Source organism: Protopterus annectens, chromosome 4.part0, assembly GCF_019279795.1.
Source record: "Protopterus annectens isolate FY-2018-M chromosome 4.part0, PAN1.0, whole genome shotgun sequence".
Classification (NCBI taxonomy): Eukaryota; Metazoa; Chordata; order Ceratodontiformes; family Protopteridae; genus Protopterus; species Protopterus annectens.
The window spans coordinates 1901195229-1901215335 of NC_056733.1; the positions used below are offsets into that span (position 1 = coordinate 1901195229).

The 20107-nt window shown below is 42.0% G+C and overlaps 2 protein-coding genes across 2 annotated transcripts in view; one reads left to right on the forward strand and one right to left on the reverse strand.

The window, feature by feature from the left end:
- The window catches only part of CTNNA1 (catenin alpha 1), a gene marked incomplete in the record, with an annotated part of 2307982 nt that overhangs the window by 1146363 nt on the left and 1141512 nt on the right, over positions 1–20107 (forward strand).
- Positions 40–5406, reverse strand: LRRTM2 (leucine rich repeat transmembrane neuronal 2). The gene is made up of 2 exons (XM_044069566.1): positions 4746–5406; positions 40–3748 (listed from the first exon to the last, which is right to left on the reverse strand). The coding sequence occupies exons 1-2, from the start codon at positions 4852–4854 to the stop codon at positions 2163–2165; spliced, it is 1695 nt and encodes a 564-aa protein (XP_043925501.1). The 5' UTR covers positions 4855–5406; the 3' UTR covers positions 40–2162.

The window sequence follows — 20107 nt, forward strand, 5'->3', positions numbered from 1 at the left end:
ACACACACATATACATGCACACACACACTGAGGGTGTACGTGTGTGTATGTATATATAATATATGCCTGGGCTCTAGCAATGGTACAGCATTCTGAACAGTTTCTAAGTTATCCTAAAGTATAGTTGTCATTTGCCCTCGCATTGCATAGTGATACTAGCCTTTAGCAAGTTATTTAGCCTGTGAATGTGTAGTAGTTTCTGCATATCCTAGTATCAGTGTATTAGAACTCTGAAATGGTAACTGATTAGAGCTGCCTGTATAAAAATGCCCTTCTTCCAGATGAGCAGCCTATATGCCACTATTTTAAGGTGATGAACATCTTAATTTGTAAAGTGATCATGCTTTAAAATGTCCAGTTGCTATCTGCATTTTTTTGATTGTACAGTAATGAGTTATTGGTAGACTGAAGCGTTTTCTGCTTCCATTCTTACTTTTCTATGATGTAGATTGCACTGTTTAGCGATTGATTTGTCTCTCAGGAGCTCTGTTTTGTAAATACTGAAGACGTCTGTTTAAACAAATAACAAAAAAAAAAAGCTGAAAAGAATACGCTGAAGAAAATGTTTACATTTTCGGACCCATCACCGGGGGTAACTGATAATTTTAATTTCTCCAATTTGTACCTTCTCTGTAAATGCAGCAATTTAATACAGGTTTCCCAAACAACCTCAACTGTTAGACTTAAATGCTTATTTGGTATGGTAGCTGACAAAGAAATCTGTTAGAATTAGCCAGCATTGTTACTAGGTCTGTTTCCTTGGTGTAAAAGGTTGCTTTGCAAATACAACAATTTTGAAATGACTTCCCATCACCCTCTCTTTTACACCCCCCCCCTCTTGCTGTGTCATATTGTGCTTTATTCCAAAATGTTGCTTGAGATGGCGCTGGGAGTTTGTCTCATAATGTGAAGGTACAGCTTCAGTGTACAGCTTAGTCTTTGAATGTTTGTAACCGACAGTTTTCTCCTCCATGTATTTGCCATTGAAAATGTAGAAGATTAGGCTGCCATTCAGTGCATCTGTTCAGTTGAGGGATTCATTTATCAGCTTTTTCATGGGACGTTCATCTACAGTTGGTGTGTGTGTATATGTGCGTGTGTGGGGTAGGAGGGAAGTGTCTGATGTTTGCAGTCTCTCTGCTGTAACACTAGTTGCCTTTACTGAATAGAGTGCTGCTGTTGTAGCATTTTTTGCTAAATGGTCTTAATGTCTGCATGCTGTGGGTTTTGTAAAAGATCTGTACTACTAACGCCGCACTAGAACTGTTCTGCTGAGTGGTGATTACTTGAACGTCTGAGTAACCTTTGGTTGCTATTCATGCGTAACAATTTGTAAAACTGACTGCCCGTTTATAAATGCTTAACTTAAATACGTGTCCACTGCTTACCTTTCTGCATGCACTTGACATATTTGTAAACCCTGCAATTTTATTGAGTTGTGTGTGTTGTACACTTGGGGTTGTGCTCTGAGTGACCCCAGCTCTCACTGCCAGTGTTGTGGCCATGCACTGACAACAGGTATGCCCTTTCTGCCCCATTGCTTATTGTAGAAAATATGCTGATCTGTTTCCAGTGAGTTGTCAGCAGTGTCCCGAGACCCTTTTTGGTTTGATTTAGCAATTAATATGGTAATGCATTCCAGGAGTGTATTAAAATTTGACCCATGGGTGCTAATATCTACCATTTGAACATGTTTTCATTGATAAGATTATGTATAGCACTTGTGAGATCAGGAAGAACAAATAGCCTTAACTGAATATAGTGTCTAAAGGAGTGTTTGCCACCCTCATGCAGAACTGCAGTATTTTATGTATACTAGGTAAACAAAACCTTTTTTATTTTTCAACATTGTAGCATTTATTTTATATGTACAAGCATTTTTGCTACTATTGGTGTCTTGCTTGTTTAGTCATTAGAGTACCAGCAGAGCAGTTAGCTTTATTGTCCACATCTGGAAACACGTCAGAAGTAAGCAGCTTAAGTAATTGACTGCAGTGAAAGATAGACTGGAATTAACATTTACAGAAAAGCTATGTATCTTATTGTCACTGCAAAACTTAATATCACATTTGACAAAAATCTGTTAAGTTTAATTTTGTACCTTTAAAAAAACGCATTTAGTGTGTCCTTCAGAAACAACTGTACATTTCAGCTTGTGTATGTCAGACTTCACATTCCTTATAAGGCAGTTGCTGGCATTTGCACTGTCCATATCCATTGATAATGACAAGAGATCCTCCTTCAGGAGTGGGCTCATATTCACTGTATGCACCTTGAGAAGATAAGTCTGACAAGGCCGACCTTGTGGGGTTCCGAAGCTGCCTGTGGTTTTGAATGGCTGAACACTGCCTTATCTTTCTCAGAGTGGGGGGGCAGCACTTTCGAGAGATGTACACAACAAAAATAATGAGAGAGAAAGAGAACAGAAGTGCCATTGTACCCATCACCACCTTTTGAGTTAGAATGGTGTTGTCAATTTCAGTAAGATCACTGTCACCTACTGTAACTGCAAGGTTCGTGGTGGTTTGGCTGTGCGTTTCAGATGTTTGAGAAGTTGTTTGTGTAGGGCTTGTGCCACATTCTGTTACATTCTCCATTGGTTGAGTGACATCTGTGAAGTACACAGCCATGGATGTAACAGTAGCTGTTAAGTTTTTACAAAGCTGAAACCCGTGTACTGCATCTAAGATGTCCTCCCCTTGTGTGTGTGCAGGACTGTGACACAGTATTGGGTGTTCCCATCGTCCTCTGAACTTGCTTAGCCATGTTGCTAGTCCACAGATTTGGTGACTGCATTCCCAGAGGTTGCCAGAAAGTCCCACCATCGTTAGCAATTTCCACGAATTTAAAATCTGTAAATCCAGGGTTGTCAACTTGTTATTATCCAGCAAAACAGTTTGAAGGTTTGGAGTTGTTTCAAAAACTGTTAGGTCTATTGTTTTTACCTCATTATTTGTGAGATCAAGCTTTTTTAAGCTTTCCCATGTCCACATGATCCCACATGTCAGGTTACTAATTTTATTCCACTGTAGGTATAGCGTATGGAGACTGATGAGCCGTGGAAAATGAGCGAAATTGATCTTTGTCAGCTGATTGTGCTCCAGGTGAAGCTCTGTCAGTTTTAATAGCCCAGCAAATCCATTGCGTGCAAGACTTCGCAAACGGTTGTGGCTTAGGTCTAGGAATTCTAAACTGCGGCAATCCCAGAAAATCCTAATGGGGATATTACGTAAGGAATTGGACCGCAAGTGCATAGTTTGTAGTTTCCGCAGCCCATTAAATAACTCTGGTTCTAGTGATGTCATCTGATTAAATGAAAGATCGAGGTTTTGTAAGTTAATGAGCTGATTGAAGGTGGCCTTGGGCAAGTGACCCAGTTTGTTGGAGCTGAGGATTAACTCCTTAAGTTTATAAAGCCCTTGGAAGGAGTCTTCATGCACTGTTGTGATGTGGTTGTGATCCAGGTGTAGCCATGTAAGCTGAGTTAATGAGGCAAACTGATCACTATGCAGTTCAGTGATACTGTTGTGTCGGATTGACAAGCCCAGAGAACTCTTGTCAATGTTATCTGGCACTGCCTGAAGGCCCTGAGAGTCACAGTAGTAGAGCAGATCCTCACAGCGACATTTGGGTGGGCAAGTGATGCCAAAAACAGGCAACATTTTGGAAAGGAGAATTATTGCATAAAGAGTCGGCAGTGTTAATACAGATGTAGAACGTCTCAGTGGGCATTGTGAATGGAGCCAACCTGTAAAAAAAAAAAAAAAAAAATTATGGGGAAATGTTGATTTATGTAGCTTATTTTATATAGTAGCATTTAAAAATTGTAATTAATACCAACTTAAATCTTCAGGCTGTGTCAGTAACTGAAGCACATAATCATATGATTTGATAACTTAGAAGTATTGCTCACAGATTCTACTCAAAGTAGTACTGGCCACTTTAGAACATATGCACAATTACAGCGATAAGCCTTCCCTGGAAATATGCGCTTCGTTTTCACTCTTCTGCTGTTGTCAGTAGAGCTGTTATGCAGGACTGATTAAATGAGAGTTCCTACAGTCACTGCAAGTCTGCAGGCTGAAAACAATTTTATGACTAAATGAACAGAGTATTAACCCTGAGAACCCCCTAGAGTAATTCTGACGTCTCTCTTTAAGCATTACTGTTAAGCAGAACTGCGGAAACTATAATGCCCATTTCTGTATATTGGTCAATAAGTGTACTTATAAAGCACTTCTGTGGTTTGTAACTAAAGCATACACGTGAATATTTATCAGGTTGGAGGCAGAAAGGTATGGACCCTAAATCTACGTATGTGAAAATGGTATGAACATACTGTGCAGTACAAAGTACATCATTTGACAAACCTAGCAGGCCCCTGGGATGATGATGTTAATGGGTATCCAAACCTCACTGTAATCTGACTGTTCCTTGAAGAAAAACATGACAGTTTTTCCTAAAAGGGCTGCTTTGTTTGCTTAATTTTCATCATTTTTTAAAACTTTAACAAATAAAAATTCTTAAAGTAGTTTAAGGCTGTCTGTTAGCATTTTATGAACACTGCAGTTAGTGCAGGTCCTTTAAAATGAGAATGCTGAGGAGTATTGTTCTCAAGCTCGGAACAGCTTTCTGCTATTATGATTTAGTCTTTACCTACATTGCTTCACTTCTATCCATCTAATCTGTACTCCAGCACAAGCTATGCACAGATTTAGCATTGAACTGTGAAGGTATTGACTTACCCATTCTTTTAGGAACATGAAGGTCTGCATTCAGCTTCTGTCCTATACAGACTCGCTGATCTGCAAGTCCAAAAAATATTCCTGTGGAGAACAGAGCTTTACAGCCCATGCCCAGTGAGTGACTTGATTTTCAGAAACTGTGTCGGGTCTCTCGATGTGTAGCAGAATCAAGCTGGCCATGATGAAATTATTTAAGTTCACCACTGAAGGCTGCTTTTGTTGCTGAAGACAGAAAATTCCTCTCGATACTTTTTATGCAAAAAAAAAAAAAAAAAAGCTATTCCTGTTGGGGGAGAGAGAGAATAGATTGAAATAGGTCCCTTTCTCTTTCGGTTGCCATCCTGATTGTTCCATGCAGGGTTGAATATTTGTTCTTGTCAAATGCTCCTTCAGACGTTAACTTGTTGATGGTTACGTGAAGAGCTCGATGCAGAGTGAAGTTCTTGCAGCAGTACTAATGCAGCTCTTAGGCAGCATGTAGTGGGAGAATGGTACAGGGGCTTCTTTGTTTCTCTGCTGCTGCAGCCTCTCTCGGCTGTAGAGTGGTGGCAGGCTGGCGTCAGCTCATGACGTTTTCCTTGTATTTTGAGTTTTCAGAAAAATGGGACACACAGCCCCACAAGTGCTGCACATGCACTAATTCAATTAGAAATGATCTAGTAACATTAATTTTTTTTTTCATTTAGAATATTTGGTCATCGGCACTTTGCATGTACACAGAGAAGGTCTGTGTTAATTATCTTAGTTAGCCAGCATTTTCCATGAGTTATTTTTTTTTAAGAGCTTGGTATTCGTAGGGTCCTTTACCAGTTTAATTTTGAAATGCATTTTAAAGATGCTTCCAGAAGTTGGGCTTCAAATGGATTTGCTTAATGTTGACTTTAAAAGCTTACAAACTCTTGTCGGAATTACTTGACATCCATTGCAGCTTCTTAACCTTGAGCAGGTTACTTAAGCCCTCTCCTTTCCAGTGCAGTAGTGGAAATATTTTGTGTTGAATTTCCTGTTCAGATATCAAAAGGTATAGGGCTGTATCTGTGTTGCTGTGTGCCAGTAGGTTTTGGTTCCCCATCATGTCATCAGAGCTTTCCAGTGCTGTCAGTGGCTCAGAAGGTAGCACAAAGGCTATGGGTTCTATTCCCACACTACATGCTTGGATTTGTCTCATTATTGACAATGCAGTGCAACATAAGGATGCTGCATTTTTTATGTACCTTAATCTAAGGTCCTAGCTGTCTGAGCTGATTTGTTAGGTGAATGTAAAACATTACACAGCATTTAAAAAAAAAAAAAAAAAGTAGGGAAATGTTCTTGTTCTAGCTTGGTTACTCTCGGTGTGATGACACCTTTTCAGGTCTTTGCTGAAAGTAGGCCATGTGAGTTTGTATTGAGGAGACTAGAACTGAACATTGTGAATTCGAAACTGGAGTTTCTGTTCTTCCTCCTTAGCAGAGAGCTTTGAGGATTATACGTGTTTGAATGGCAAATGCCACGATAAATACATGTGGATATTGGCTCTGAATGCCGTCTGTAGACTTGACCCCATCCCCTCATATACTAGCTTTTAAAAGACATGGCCTAATAGCTGCTGCCCTACATTGTAAACAGTCTGCAAGCTTTCAGTTTTTAATCCTAGCTTTGAGAAAAGAGTGGGGCAGAGATGTGGTGTTAAGAACAATGTGTACTCAACCCCTTCTGTTTGATTTATCTCCCTTGGTTTGCATTCTTTATTGCTTTCTGAAGGTCAGTTATGTATCTTGTTTGGGACACTGCTTCTTTCATTTAGCAGGTGTTATACAACCAGTGGCATGTGAATAGTGAGGAATCCTCCCACCATTCGGGGGGGGGGGATACTTAAGTTGTCACAGAAAGGTATTTAAAATGTTCACAGTATTGAAAGGGTTGCCAGCATGAAACTGGCCAAAACTGTATTGTTTCAGGGAGGGGAGCGCCTTTTTTACATTTGTACAGCATCTTTATAAAGTTATTTTGACTGGATGCAAAGGACAGAACCCTTTGTTTGTGGGTTTTTTTGGGGTGGGGGCTGTTGCACCTACTCGTCTTACAAGAAAATACCTCATTTACATGCCATTAGGTTGTATGATATGGCTTTTGAATAAAGTTTTGAACAAAACAAGGATAGTTTTTTTTCCAAAATGTGCTTAACTGTGTAGATTCTCAAAGTAATTTGTCTCCATCAATTTAATTGCTTACTATTGGTTTCCTGCTGTGAAAAGCAGTCATTTTGTTTTGTTAATTTGCTTTGGAACTTTTCAGCGTTTGGGACATCAGTACTGATTTCTGCGTAAGTATCTTCATTATCCTTTCCACACACTCAGCAAGACACAAAATTTTTTGTGGCCTTAGTATATTGCTTCTCGAGTAATGTGTTTTTTTTTTTTTTTTTTTTTTAATTTGTGTGGCAAGATAGTTTGCACTAAACGTCCCCCTGGCAAAGTTTTTCCCTGAGAGAACAACTTGTAACATGCGCAACAATTTTTACAGTATATAGACTGGAGAGAAGTTATATACACCTGATTGCTGACAGAAATTTCTCAATGGTACATTGCAGTGTGGAGCATGTTATGCAAATGTGTTTGTGCTTAGTAGTAATACATAAGCAACCCTGTCGTTTATTCAATAATAACTTGGTGGTGTAGCCATATACACAGTGAGACTGCAATTACTTGATCGTAACATGAATATCTGTGTAAAAAAGTTACCTTGTGTCCATGTGTGTACATGCTTTTATAACGGTGTTTGTGTGTCTGATGAACCTGTAGTACATCCACAAAACAAATAGCATCAGAATTACACATTCTAGACCCTAGACTTTATCAGCGACTTAAATAGGACATGTTGAAGGGTCTCAGTGTCTCTAAGCCTACCCCTATTCTGAGAATTGTGAATCAAAGTTTTTCCCCAGCCCATTTCAGGTGTTACTTGGACCAGTAGATGGAGAATCAGACTTTTACCTCTGGTATGGCACCTGTTTGTAGTCAGAGCCAACCTGTAAATGCTTGACCAGCCTTGCTCAAACCTACTTATCAGATAAATATAGAAAGTATGGCTAGTCTTAAAAATGCCTCCTGGGGTTGTTAGCCTAGTAATCACCAATGAACCTTTGTATCAACACTTAACTGTAGCACTTGTGTAATACTTGCACATACATATGTATTCATGCATGTAACTACACACCCACTTGCAGGCTTGTATTTAATACTAGGCTATTGATCCAGAGGACCATAAGTAGCCCAGCTATAAAATCCCAAATTGTAGACGCCCGTTGACATGACTGTTTTATATCTAGTTTTGACCCCTTTCAAAAGGCTTTGGTGGGACAGACCTAGGATGTGTTTACGACGGCCCATCCATTAATCCATGTTATGCTTAGTGTGTTATGTTTAGAGGGTTATGCTTAAAGACCAGCTTTATATCCAAAGCAAATGTGTTCCATAAGAGTAATTTTCTAGTACAGGTATTTCTCTTCATTGGGTCCTTATCCTGCATGAGCAAGACCGCGATTTTTGTGCCACACGCTCATGTGCTCCAGCATTGGATCTAAAGTCCAATCTCCTCCCTTACCCATAATGCCTCACTCTTTCCTCCCCTCAGATCTGCTGCTTGCTTTGAATAACATGGGTTTTCTACTGCTTCAAGCTCCCCAGCGTGTAAGTGTTCTTTTTGGGGGGGTTTTATCTCTTCTCTTTCTCCCTTTCCATCAATCTTCTTTCCCCTACCTTCTACTGTCCATGTCCCCGGGTTTGGTCTTTGTTTAAAAAAAAAAACTTTTCCTTCCTTTTGTGTGTGTGTGTGTGTGTGTGTGTGTGTGTGTGTGTGTGTGTGTGTGTGTGTGTGTGTGTGTGGCCTTCCTTCCCATGGCTGACACCCCCCCCTAAGCCAGGGTTTAGAAAGTATGCAGAATGTGAGCACAAGCTTCCACCTTCCGATGCCCACACACTGTGCATAGTCTGTTTGGGAGTTGCCCCATTTGTATACCTCCTGTTTGATCTGCACAGGCTTCAACCCCCATGCTTTGATCGACTGGAGGAGTAAGCTTATTTTAAAGGGTCTTCTCTCACCTCCCGCAGAGGCCTCCTCTTTTTCCGCTCTGGCTTCTAGGACTCTAACTCTGTCCAAGAAGTCCAGGGATGGAGTGAAGGCATGTTGGAAAGAGCAGGATCAACCTAGGAAGATGTCTCCAAAGTGCTCTTCCTTGACTGAGCCTCCCTCCAAGTCCCAGACATCCAAGCTGGAGTTCTCCTCAGCTCTGGTCTCCGCATTTCTCTCCGGAGCTGGAGACTTCTCGGGCTCGGTCCCTAGCCACTACCTCTCCTCGGAAATGGAATACCTCCTGCTGTTCTATATGTATTACTATATCTAAGACTCTCCTGAACCTCACTATCCTTATATCCTCTTAAAAGAAAGTTGTTAGCTAATATCTGTCTCTGTTCATCATATTCTGTATCAATTTCTACATAGAAAGGCAGATAATTATATACAGAGATCAGTCTTCTGCCAATATAAGTAAGAATAGATTGACCATTCCTTTCACCAATAGGAATACATATATTAGGCAGATACTTGAGAACAATTGGAAATTTCTCACAATGAATGATAAAACTAGATCTTTAATAGATGATAGACCCAGCATTACATATAGGAATATGAAGTCATTGAAAAGAATTCCCTGTTATGAGAAAACCAACAATGACCCAGTTAAGTCTCAGAGATCAGGTACTTTTGCATGTCGCTCATGCAATCAATGTGCCCATATTGCGAATGATGACAGTTTTATTCACCCAGTGACAGGATGTATTTGCACTTTTAGGTTTTATGCAGACTGTAAATCTAGGAATATAGTCTATCTAGCACAGTGCCAGTCTTGCCCACATTTTTATGTGGGCAAAACAAACAGAAGTTCGCGTGAGCGCATTAGAGAACATCTGTATGCTATAAACAAGGAGAACACCAACAATGCTTTAGCATGACATGTTCTGGAAAATGATTTGACACACATTTTTAAGTTTAGGGTATTGGAATTAATAAATACATCTGATAGAGTAGGTAACATTAAAAATCATACTGAAGAGAAGGAAAATAAATGGATTCTTAGACTGCAAGCACATAAAACCTATGGGTTGAATGAAAATATTACATTGAAACCATTTTTGGCATCTAGACCCTATAGACATTAAAACATTTTTAATAATTTTAAGCATTAATAAACACTTTCATATGTATTTGCTTTTATATATTGTTATTCTATGATAGGTTTGTCTGTCGCTGAACAAATGTGGCAAGATATATATGTATATATGTTTATATTTAACATTTATATACAACACATATATATATATAATTTAAATTTTTTCATTTTTATATATTTTTTTATAAACATGTATTTATGATATATATTTATCCATACAGTTCAGATATACATTTTAAATACAAAACTATGTACATAGAATATTTTAGAGTATATGTATAGTACATATCTGCTTTAGTACCTTAAATATTAATTATCTCAATTGTTTAATTATTTAATTGAATAATACACTATATAAAGGCTTAGATTTCAACATTAGTTCATTGAAGTCTGATGAAACGTTTGGTAGAACATGAAAGCGCTAACTTTTGGATTTGTGTTTTTTCATTAAAACTCTGAAGTGAAGACTGGAGTCACGGTGATTATTGCAGCTTTTGGATGTACCCTTTTGTTGTTTTTTACATACATATGTACAGTACATTCTTCAAGCCCAGTTTCCCCTGGTGGGCTTTCTTCTGCAGACGTTTGGGTCCATGGCGGCCACAATCGCCTGTATTCCAACTGCATGCCTCCACATGAGGGTCCTGCAATTGACCTTACTGGTTCAATGGTCCCTGCTAGACCTTCCCTTGTCGCATCCTGTTCGACTGTCTTGTGTTTGCAGGGACTCCCTTCTTTGGTGGCTCCAATCCCCGAACCTCCTCCTCCTGGGTTGCACATTTGTTCTTCCCTCCCCTGCGATCACTGTGACCACAGATGCCTCCCTGCTCGGGGCTGGGGGCATTGCATATGAAGGGCAGTCCAAGTCATGTGGTCTGCTCTGGAGACCAGTCTGCATATCAATATCCTGGAGATGAGGGAGGTGCTTTTGGCATTGCAAGCTGTCCATGCCTTTCTTCCTTCTGGGACTATTGCCATACAGACGGACAATATGTCTGTAGTCTGGTACATCAACAAACAGGGGATCCCGATATTATCCCTTTTGCCGTGAGGCCATGAGATTGAGAGAGTAGACTATCTCCACTGGCTGTCTTTTGGTGGTAATGCACATTCTGGGGAAGTCCATCATCCTAGCGGAAAGACTCAGCGTGTCCTATTCTAATGCCCTATGAGTGGTCTCTGAATCAGTCATTAGCGTGCAAGATATTTCTAAAGTGAGGTCAGCCTTGCTATATGATCTCTTCACCTCTCCTTCCAGTGTGAAGTTTAGTGAGTATTTTACGCTGTTTCCACCTTCCGGGGGAGTCACCCAGAGATGCTCTAGTCCATGCTTGGCCCTCCGGTCAACTATATGTGGATCCTGTTTCCTCTAATTCCCAAGTTTATTCAGAAAGCTCGTTGGCTGGGGAGCTCTGTTATCCTCATTGCTCCTTTCTGGCCTCATCAAGTTTGGTTCCCCAGTCTGTGGTCTCGTATAGTGTGTCCTCCCTTGACTCAAAATCCTGTTCCGGATCTGATCGCGCACCCATCAGGGGTTTCTCAACTGCATTGTCAGCTTAAAGCTCACGGCTTGGCTGCTCCTATTTCCATGATAGCCAGGACTCCCGGGCTTTCTTCTCCTGTCAAAAAGTTCCTGATTGCAACTCACAAGACTTCTGCTAGGAAGATCTATTCTAGCAAATGGAAGCATTTTTCGATCGGGCTTATCAGCATGACCTGGATCCCTTTATGATGCCAGTCTCTGCCATTTTGTAATTTTTAGCTTACATTTTTAATAATGGTGCTAGCTTCCCTACCATTGAGGTCCAGTTGGCAGCGATTTCCAGTTTCCATGTGGACGAAAATTCTGCCTGCTTAGCTTCATCTAAACTCTGTAAAGGTACCTTTTTGTCTTGGGCCTCAGGTTAAAGGACCCCATGCCTCCTTAGGACCTAATTTTCGATGTTGTTCGTGTTTCACTGTTGCAGCCGTCACACTTGGGTTATCTGCCTGCAGGTAGCCCTCAGTTGGCCCAAATACCAGATACTTAGTATTTCTGCGTCGGATGCTGTCGAACAGGCAGCCAACGCCATTACATCAGTCTTTCTTGCTGAGGAGGTGCTCAAAGCAGTTCGCAAGTACCGATCGGCCGCTACCTGAATTTTTCATTTTCGAGTTGAATAATCCTGAAGTCTTCTAAAGCCGAGTACCCCGTTGGGGATCCTTTTTTTCTTGCTCTAACCAATGTCAGAAAAAGTTAACAATTGGCTCGCCTGTGGAAAGCAAATACCTCACACAGATTTTCATTCTTACTGAGTCACCTGTTTAGGCTCAGACCACGACGTCCCTTGCTGTCGGTTTTCTGCCTTGTTTAATGTCAGAAACATTCATCGTCGGGCTGTCTTTGTTGCTAAATTCTTTCCCTGTCTATCTCCGTATTCTGAAATGGCTTCGGTAAGCCATCCGACTATCGATCTTCTGAAAAAATGTAAAGATAAAGATAGACCGCATAGGTCCAAAACTGCCGACAACACTTCTGTTAAGCTAGTAGCCAGTCCGCCGGTACTCAGTGAGGTGCCTTTGCAGCCCTTGATGCACGCATCTATGGATTTGCAGACCTCTGCTGGGACCCATTCGGAGTCTGGCATGTCGCGAGATGCTTCTTCTGCTATGGAACCAGCAGATGTCTCTACCTTAGATGGGTCCGGTGCCGCTGAGCAGGCACTGGCTTCTGAGGGAGTTTTTCGTCCTACCGATGTTCGAATCAAACAGACTGACTTTTTTAACCAAAACTACTGAGTTTCTTAGCCCCAGAGTACGCACTATGCGTAGAAAACCGGCGACCAAAGTGCATGCTCAGGCACCCATGCGCTGATTAGGGGAAGCCAGCCTTCCCCAGCTAAGAGACCGACTCCAGTCCTATTCAGGTTCTACAGACCAGGAGTCCCGATGACTCTGACCTTTCTGGTTATGAAGATATGCCCTTATCTACCTATGAGGATTCAGATGCAGAGGAATCCATTTTGTCTGCTTCCCCTCCAGAGGGTTTCTCTTTTGATGAAACCTTGCATACTTTGAGAGCGTTTCCATTGGGAATGCCAAGACTATCCTCAGTCCAAAAAGAGAGAGAGAGAATTTTTAGAGTTGCCTCAGCACAGGCCATTAGCTAAACCCCCTGTCCTGGATGTTGGGGATGATGTTTTCATGGAATACAGTCTTACTCCAGACACTTTACTTCTGGCCCCTAGGAAACCAGACAGGTACTGCAAAGTACCTGATTCTCACAAGTTTCTTTTCAAGAATCCTACTGCTGATCCCAGAAATCATTCCTCAGGAACCTAAAGGTATTAAGGCTACTACAGCCAAAAATCCTATCCCTTCGGACAGGGATTCCAGAGCTTTGGATAGATGGGGTAAGAAGGTATATACCTCTGCAACTCTTGCTATCAGGTCATTGAATTGCCAGATTTTCTTCGTGTTTCACTGTTGCAGTCATTACATTTGGGTAATCTGCTGGCAGGTTGTCAGTCGGCCTGAATTCCAAAGTCTTAGGTCCGGCGTCGGTTGTTGTCTCCTCTTTCATGACGTCAGGTCGTCAGGGGTATAAAACAAGCAGCCGACATTTTCTTTAGTCTTTCTTGCTGCGCGGTGCCCGAAGCAGAAGCAATTTGCAAGTGCCGGTCGGCCGACTCCTGAAATTTTCAAGTTGGAGTTTCAGAACCAAAGTCTTCCCTAAAGCTAAGTACCCCATTGGAGAAACTTTTCTTGCTCCATACCGATGTCAGAAAAAGTTAATAATTGTATTACTTGTGGGAAGCAAATACCTCATAATGATTTCCATTTATACTGTATTCCTTGTCTAGGCCGTGATCACAACGTGCCTGGCTGTCGGTTTTGTGCTAGATTTAACCAACGCACTATTAAGCGTCTGTATAATTTTGCATCAAAATATTTTGGAAACAGATTTAACTACCCAGAAATGTCGTCGGATAGCAATCAGACTACCGGAGTACACAAAAAAATGCAAAGAAAAGGACCGAGACAGACAGTCGGTCCAAAACCGATTAAGCTTCTTCGAAGCCAGTCGCCGGTTCACCGGTACTCAGTGAGGTGCTTTTGCAGTCCCTGATATCTGCTACTTTGGAGTCGCAGGCCCCTACCGAGACCCATGTTGAGTCCGGCACGCCGCGAGATACTCAAAGTATTGGACCTATGGATGTATCTTCCTAGGATGGGTCCGGAGCCACTGAGCAGGCACCAGCTTCTGAGTGTGTATTCAGGCCTCAATATTTTTATATAAAACCGACGACAGCTGCAAAACCAAAGACTAAAGCTAAAAAACCCAAGCGTGAGCCATGTGCACAGGCCGCTTTGCCTAAAAAACAGATGATCAAAATGGCTGAAGACCTTATTACCTTGATCAAGGGTTCCCAACCCACTCCTGAAAAGAGGCTTAGGCAAGACACTGATTATGAATCTTCAGATCAGGTTTCTATTTCTTCTGATCAGGAATTGTCTATACCTCCCTGTGAGGATTCATATACAGATGAGTCTATCCCTTCTGCATCACCTCCTGAGGATTATTCATTTGGAAAAGCCTTGCATACTTTGAGGGCGCATTTTCACTGGGAGAGTCAAGATTTCTGAGAATCAAAAAAGAGGCTCAGAGATTTCCTTAGTCTCCCTCAGCACAGGCCTTTAGCTATACCCCCTGTTTTAGACATTGTGGATGATGTGTTTTTGGAGTCAAGCTTGACCCCTGACTCCTTATCTCTGGCTCCAAGCAAGCCTGATCGATATTACAGGGTCCCTGACTCACAAATTTTTATTTAGAAACCCTGCTGCTGACCATGAAACTATTTCACAGGGTCCAAAGGGAGTTAAGGCCTCAACAGCAAAAAATCCTGCCCCCTCTGACAGAGATTCAAGGGCACTGGATAGATGGGGAAAGAAGGTTTATACATCTGCAACCTTGGCAATTAGGGCCTTAAACTGCCAGTTTCATATGCTCAAGTATCAACAGCATGTTAAGGGATTGCTGAAACAGAAAATTATGTTGATTTCTGAATGTGCAGAAAATAAAGAATTGCAGGAATTATTGCATGCAGCTGAACAAGTTGTAAAGCATACTTTGCAATGTGGTTTTGATTCCTTAGAGGCCTCATGCAGGGCCGCAGTTACTGGATCTGTGATTAGAAGGCATGCCTGGCTAAAGCAGCAACATTTGCCTGATCATGTTAAGGCTAAATTACTGGATGTGCCTTTACCGCATGATACTCTGTTTGGTATTAAGGCAGAAGAGGTTTTAAAGAAAATGGAAGACAAAGCTAAGTCTATGCAAACTGTAAAAGACTTCTTTCAAGTGCAGCCACCAAGATTCAGTAGACACTGGCCTACAAAAAATTGGTCCTTTCCTGTGTGCGACAGAACTCAAAGGGGCAAATCCAGATGCCCTAAGGGTTCCAGATACCAGGCACAAGATTCTTACAGGTCAAAGCAATGGGGTGCTTCTACCTCCAAATCTGGAGGAGATGAAGTGCAGCCCTACAGAAAACAGTCCTAATGACTTCCCTGTGCCTTCACCAAGCACTTAACTTTTGGCAGCACCCTTAGGGGGAAAATTAGCACTTTTTACTCAAAATTGGCAGTTAATAACCCAGGACAAATGGGTGCTAAACATCGTATCACAGGGTTACAGATTCCATTTCCATACTTTGCCAATGGCAAATGGTTGGCCGGATCTGCCAAAAAATCAATGGGCAGAGACACAAACAGGTTACGTCCCTCATGGATAATGGGGGCTATTCAGCCAGAACAGGAAAAAGGACAAGGTATTTTTACTCAAGACTGTTCTTGGTACCCAGAAAGGACAAGGCCTGGCAGCCAATACTGGATTTATCAATTTTGAAAACATACCTGGACATTCCAAAATTCAAAATGCTGACTTTGCAGCAGCTTCTACCCATGCTGGGCAAGAATGCTTGGCTGGTGACATTAGACCTAAAAGAGGCATACCTCCATGTCTCAATAAGGGAATAGTGCAGAAGATACCTCCGTTTCAAGACTGGCTTAATGCATTACCAATTCTCTGCACTGCCCTTTGGCTTATCTACTGCTCCCAGGGTCTTTACAAAGTGCCTGGCACCAGTAATTGCTTTTTGCAAAGAAGTATACAAATATATCCTTACTTGGACGACTGTCTCATTCAAGCAGAGAACAAGGACATTCTTTCTTCAACACTTGGCATTTGTGAAAAGGCTTCTAACATGCCTAGGGTACACAAACGAAAATAAATCACAACTGGTATCCTCTCAAAAGATAACATTCCTGGGTGCAGACTTGAATACAACTGCCCAGATGGCTTTCCTCACGCCAGACAAAGGCAACTGACTACTTAATTCAAACTAATGGCAACAAAAACCCAGTTATTTGCAAGACAAACTCTGCAGGCTTTGGGCTTCATGGCATCCTACCGATTCCATATGCAAGACTGCATATGAGGAAACTTCAGTGGTTCTTAAAAAGTTTATGGAGTCAGCATTGTCACAGTCTGGAAACAGTTATTCCTCTCATTCCCTACCTACAACAGGAGTTTCTATGGTGAGCAAAGGCATGTCACCAAAACATGGGACGGCCCTTCACTCTACCCCCTGCAAGCCAAACCTTAACATACGCATCAGATTATGCATGGGGGGGCCCACCTGGAGGGAAGATGCATTCAGGGCATATGGACCCCAAAACAAATGCATCTGCATATCAACCACAAAGAGATGCTAGCAGTTCAAAATGCCCTGACAGCATTCAAGGACTTACTTCATCCAGGACAACTACTGATAAAGCCGGACAACACCATGGTTATGTGGTATATAAACCAGCAGGGGGGCACGCACTCATACCACCTTTGCAGATTAGCCATGGCACTGTGGGACACAGTTTTGACTTGCCAAATACATCTTCAAGCTCAATTCCTGCCAGGAAAACAAAATACACTAGCAGACGATTTAAGCAGAAACCTTATGGACCCTCCCAAGTGGAAACTAGATCCGCAAGTCTTCAGCATGATAACAAAGAAATGGGGGAGCCCGGACATAGATCTATTTGCCTCTCCTCAAAATTATCAATTGAAAAGATTCTGCACAAGGACTTATCACAGACAAGCATGGAATGTGGATGCCCTATCCTTCAGTTGGAAAAACCTATCAGTTCACGCCTTTCCTCCTCTGCCTCTTCTTCCCAGGGTCCTACTAAAAGCCAGACAAGAGAAATCAAAGATGATACTAATTGCCCCGGACTGGCCCCGCCAATACTGGTACTCAGTCCTAAGGAACTTGTCTCCGTATCCATCTTGGACCTTACCTCAAGACCTCAACTACTGTCCCAGCAAAACAATCAGATCCTGCACAATCAACTCCAAACACTGAACCTGGCAACATGGCTGATCATGTAGTTATGCAAACACCTCTCAGTAAAGCTGTGATGGATGTTATTTTGGAAGCCAGAAGGCCTAGTACTAGAAAATCTTACGCTGGTAAATGGAAGAGATTCTGTGCTTGGAATCAAGCACAAGGAACTGATGCACCAGAACCAAATATTCCTCAGATATTACAATACTTGACTGAGATGCTTGACAAAGGCCTATCTTTCTCATCAATAAAAATCCATGCCTCTGCCGTTTCAGCTCATTACAATACTGAGCCACCAATCTTTTCTCATCCTTTACTAAAGCAGTATGTTGGAGGAGCCAAAAATGTAAGGCCTCCCAGAAGATCACCAGTACCTGCATGGGACCTTAATTGTGTTGGAAAAGCTCACCCTGCCTCCATTTGAACCAGCTGCTACTGCGGATATAAAGTTCTTATGGAAAACAGCTCTGCTTCTAAGCTCTGCTTCTAGCAATTACTTCAGCAAGAAGAGTCTCAGAGCTACAGGCCCTCATGGCTGTGGAGCCTTTTATCATATTTTACCCAGACAGGGTGTCTCTGAGGACCAATCCTTCATTTATGTCTAAGGTGGTTTCCACTGTGGCTCTTAACCAAACTATTCATCTGCCAACCTTTTATCCAAATCCACAGAACAAGGGGGAGAGAATTCTGCATTCCATGGATGTACACACAGCTAAGATTCTACTTGAGCAGGACTAAAGCTCTTAAGAAAAACTGAGCAATTACTAGTGACATATGCTGCAGGATCAGAAGGAAAGGCTATTTCAAAGCAGACTATTTCAAAGTGGATAAGCCACTGCATTCGTTTCTGCTACTTACACCATGGTAAACCTGTGCCCAAGGGCATTGGGTCTCATTCCACCAGAGCTGCAGCTACATCAGCAGCCTTTCTCAGAGGAGTACCAACCAAAGACATTCTAGAGGCTTCTACTTTGGAGTTCTATTCACACCTTTACAAAGCATTATCATTTGCCCCTCTACTCTAAGTCCAGGGCAGGCTTTGCCACTGCAGTTCTGCAGGGCCTTATAGCCGCACCTAATGCTGTTTAGTTCCATTGTGTACACTTACCATAAATGTAGATGTTCAAGTGTATTCACTGTTGCAGTCCAGGTTACCCACCCACCACCCCCCTTTTTCTTCTGATGGAACCTATCTTTCCTTTGATTTATACAACCTATGTGAAGATTGCATTATTGCATGTGCATGTGTGTGTGTATGTGTGTGTGTGTATATATATATATATATATATATATATATATATATATATTTATTTATTTTTTGCTACCTTTTTGGAGGCACCTGACATCTGGGGCAAGAAAAACTAAAGAAAATGGCTGTGGCTGCTTGTTTTATACCCCTGACGACCTGACGTCATGGAAGAGGAGACAGCAACCGACGCAGTACCCAAGACTTTGGAATTCAGGCCGACTGAGGGCAACCTGCCAGCAGATTACCCAAATGTAATGACTGCAACAGTGAATACACTCGAACATCTACATTTATGGCAAGTGTACACAACTGTACTTTTCACATGCTGAAGTACCAGCAACATGTTATGGAACTTATTAAACAAAAAGTGGTAATTTTTCCAGATTGGGCAGAAAATAAAGAATTACAGGAGCCTTATGCACACTGCAGACCAAGTTAGAACCATACTTTGCAGTGTGGCTCTGATGCCCTAGAGACATCTTGCAGGGCAGCAGTCACTGGCTCTGAACTGAGAAGACATGCTTGGCTGAAGGAACAGGCCTTGCCAGATCATGTCAAATCTAAATTACTAGACACTCCTTTAAATAAGGACTGTTCTTTTGGCACCAAAGCAGAAGTTCTTAAAAAGATGGAAGAAAATGCTAAATCTATGCAAACTGTTAAAGCATTCCTACAAGTGCAACCACCTAGATTCAGTAGGCATTGCCCTTCAAAACACTGGTCCTTTCCAGCCCCCTCCAGGCCTTCCCAAACAAGACCCAGGGGGGAGAAAACACCCAGACTATAGTCTCAGGGTATGCAAAGATCTAAGCAGTGGAGTACCCCCACCCCTAGAGGAGAGATTGGTAAGCCACCTCCTTATGGAAAAAGCTCAGAATGACTTCTCAACTCTGCTTCCCAGCCCTGCCCAATAGCTTGTGCTCCTAGGAGGAAAACTTGCCCTTCATGCAAAAAACTGGATGTCCATCACTCAGGACCGATGGGTCCTCAACATTGTAACCCAGGGGTACAAATTTTATTTCCATTCACTGCCACCCCCAAGCGGGTTTCCAGACCTTCCTCCAAACCAGTGGGCAGAGGCTCAAAATCAAGTACTTTCCCTGCACAATAACAGAGCTATCATCCTGTTCCAGTAGAATAGAGGGGTCAGGGATTCTACTCCAGACTATTCTTGGTACCTGGGAAAGAGTGTCTTGGAGCCCAGTCCTGGATCTTAAAATTCTCAACTTCCTGGTGGTACAAAAATTCAAGATGCTTACCCTACAACAGCTTCTCTCCCTACGTTAGCCAGGGATGCCTGGTTAGTCACCCTAAACGTAAAATAAGCCTGTCTGCACATCCCCATAAGGGAGTCATGCAGGAGATATCTGTTTCAGGGCAGGGTCTATGCATTATCAGTTCTCTGCACTTCCTTTTGGCTTATCTACTATGCCCAGAGTATTCACAAAATGCATGGCTCCAGCCATTGTATACTGCAGGCAGAGAAATATCCAAATTTACCCGTACTTGGACTGCCCGATTC

Bases quoted from the DNA above. Each gene is read 5' to 3' on its own strand.
- LRRTM2 (XM_044069566.1), bottom strand. From the start codon at position 4,854: ATGGGCTGTAAAGCTCTGTTCTCCACAGGAATATTTTTTGGACTTGCA. The intron at 3,749-4,745 runs GTAAGTCAATAC...TTTTTTTTACAG, and splicing joins TCATGTTCCTAAAAGAATGG to GTTGGCTCCATTCACAATGC.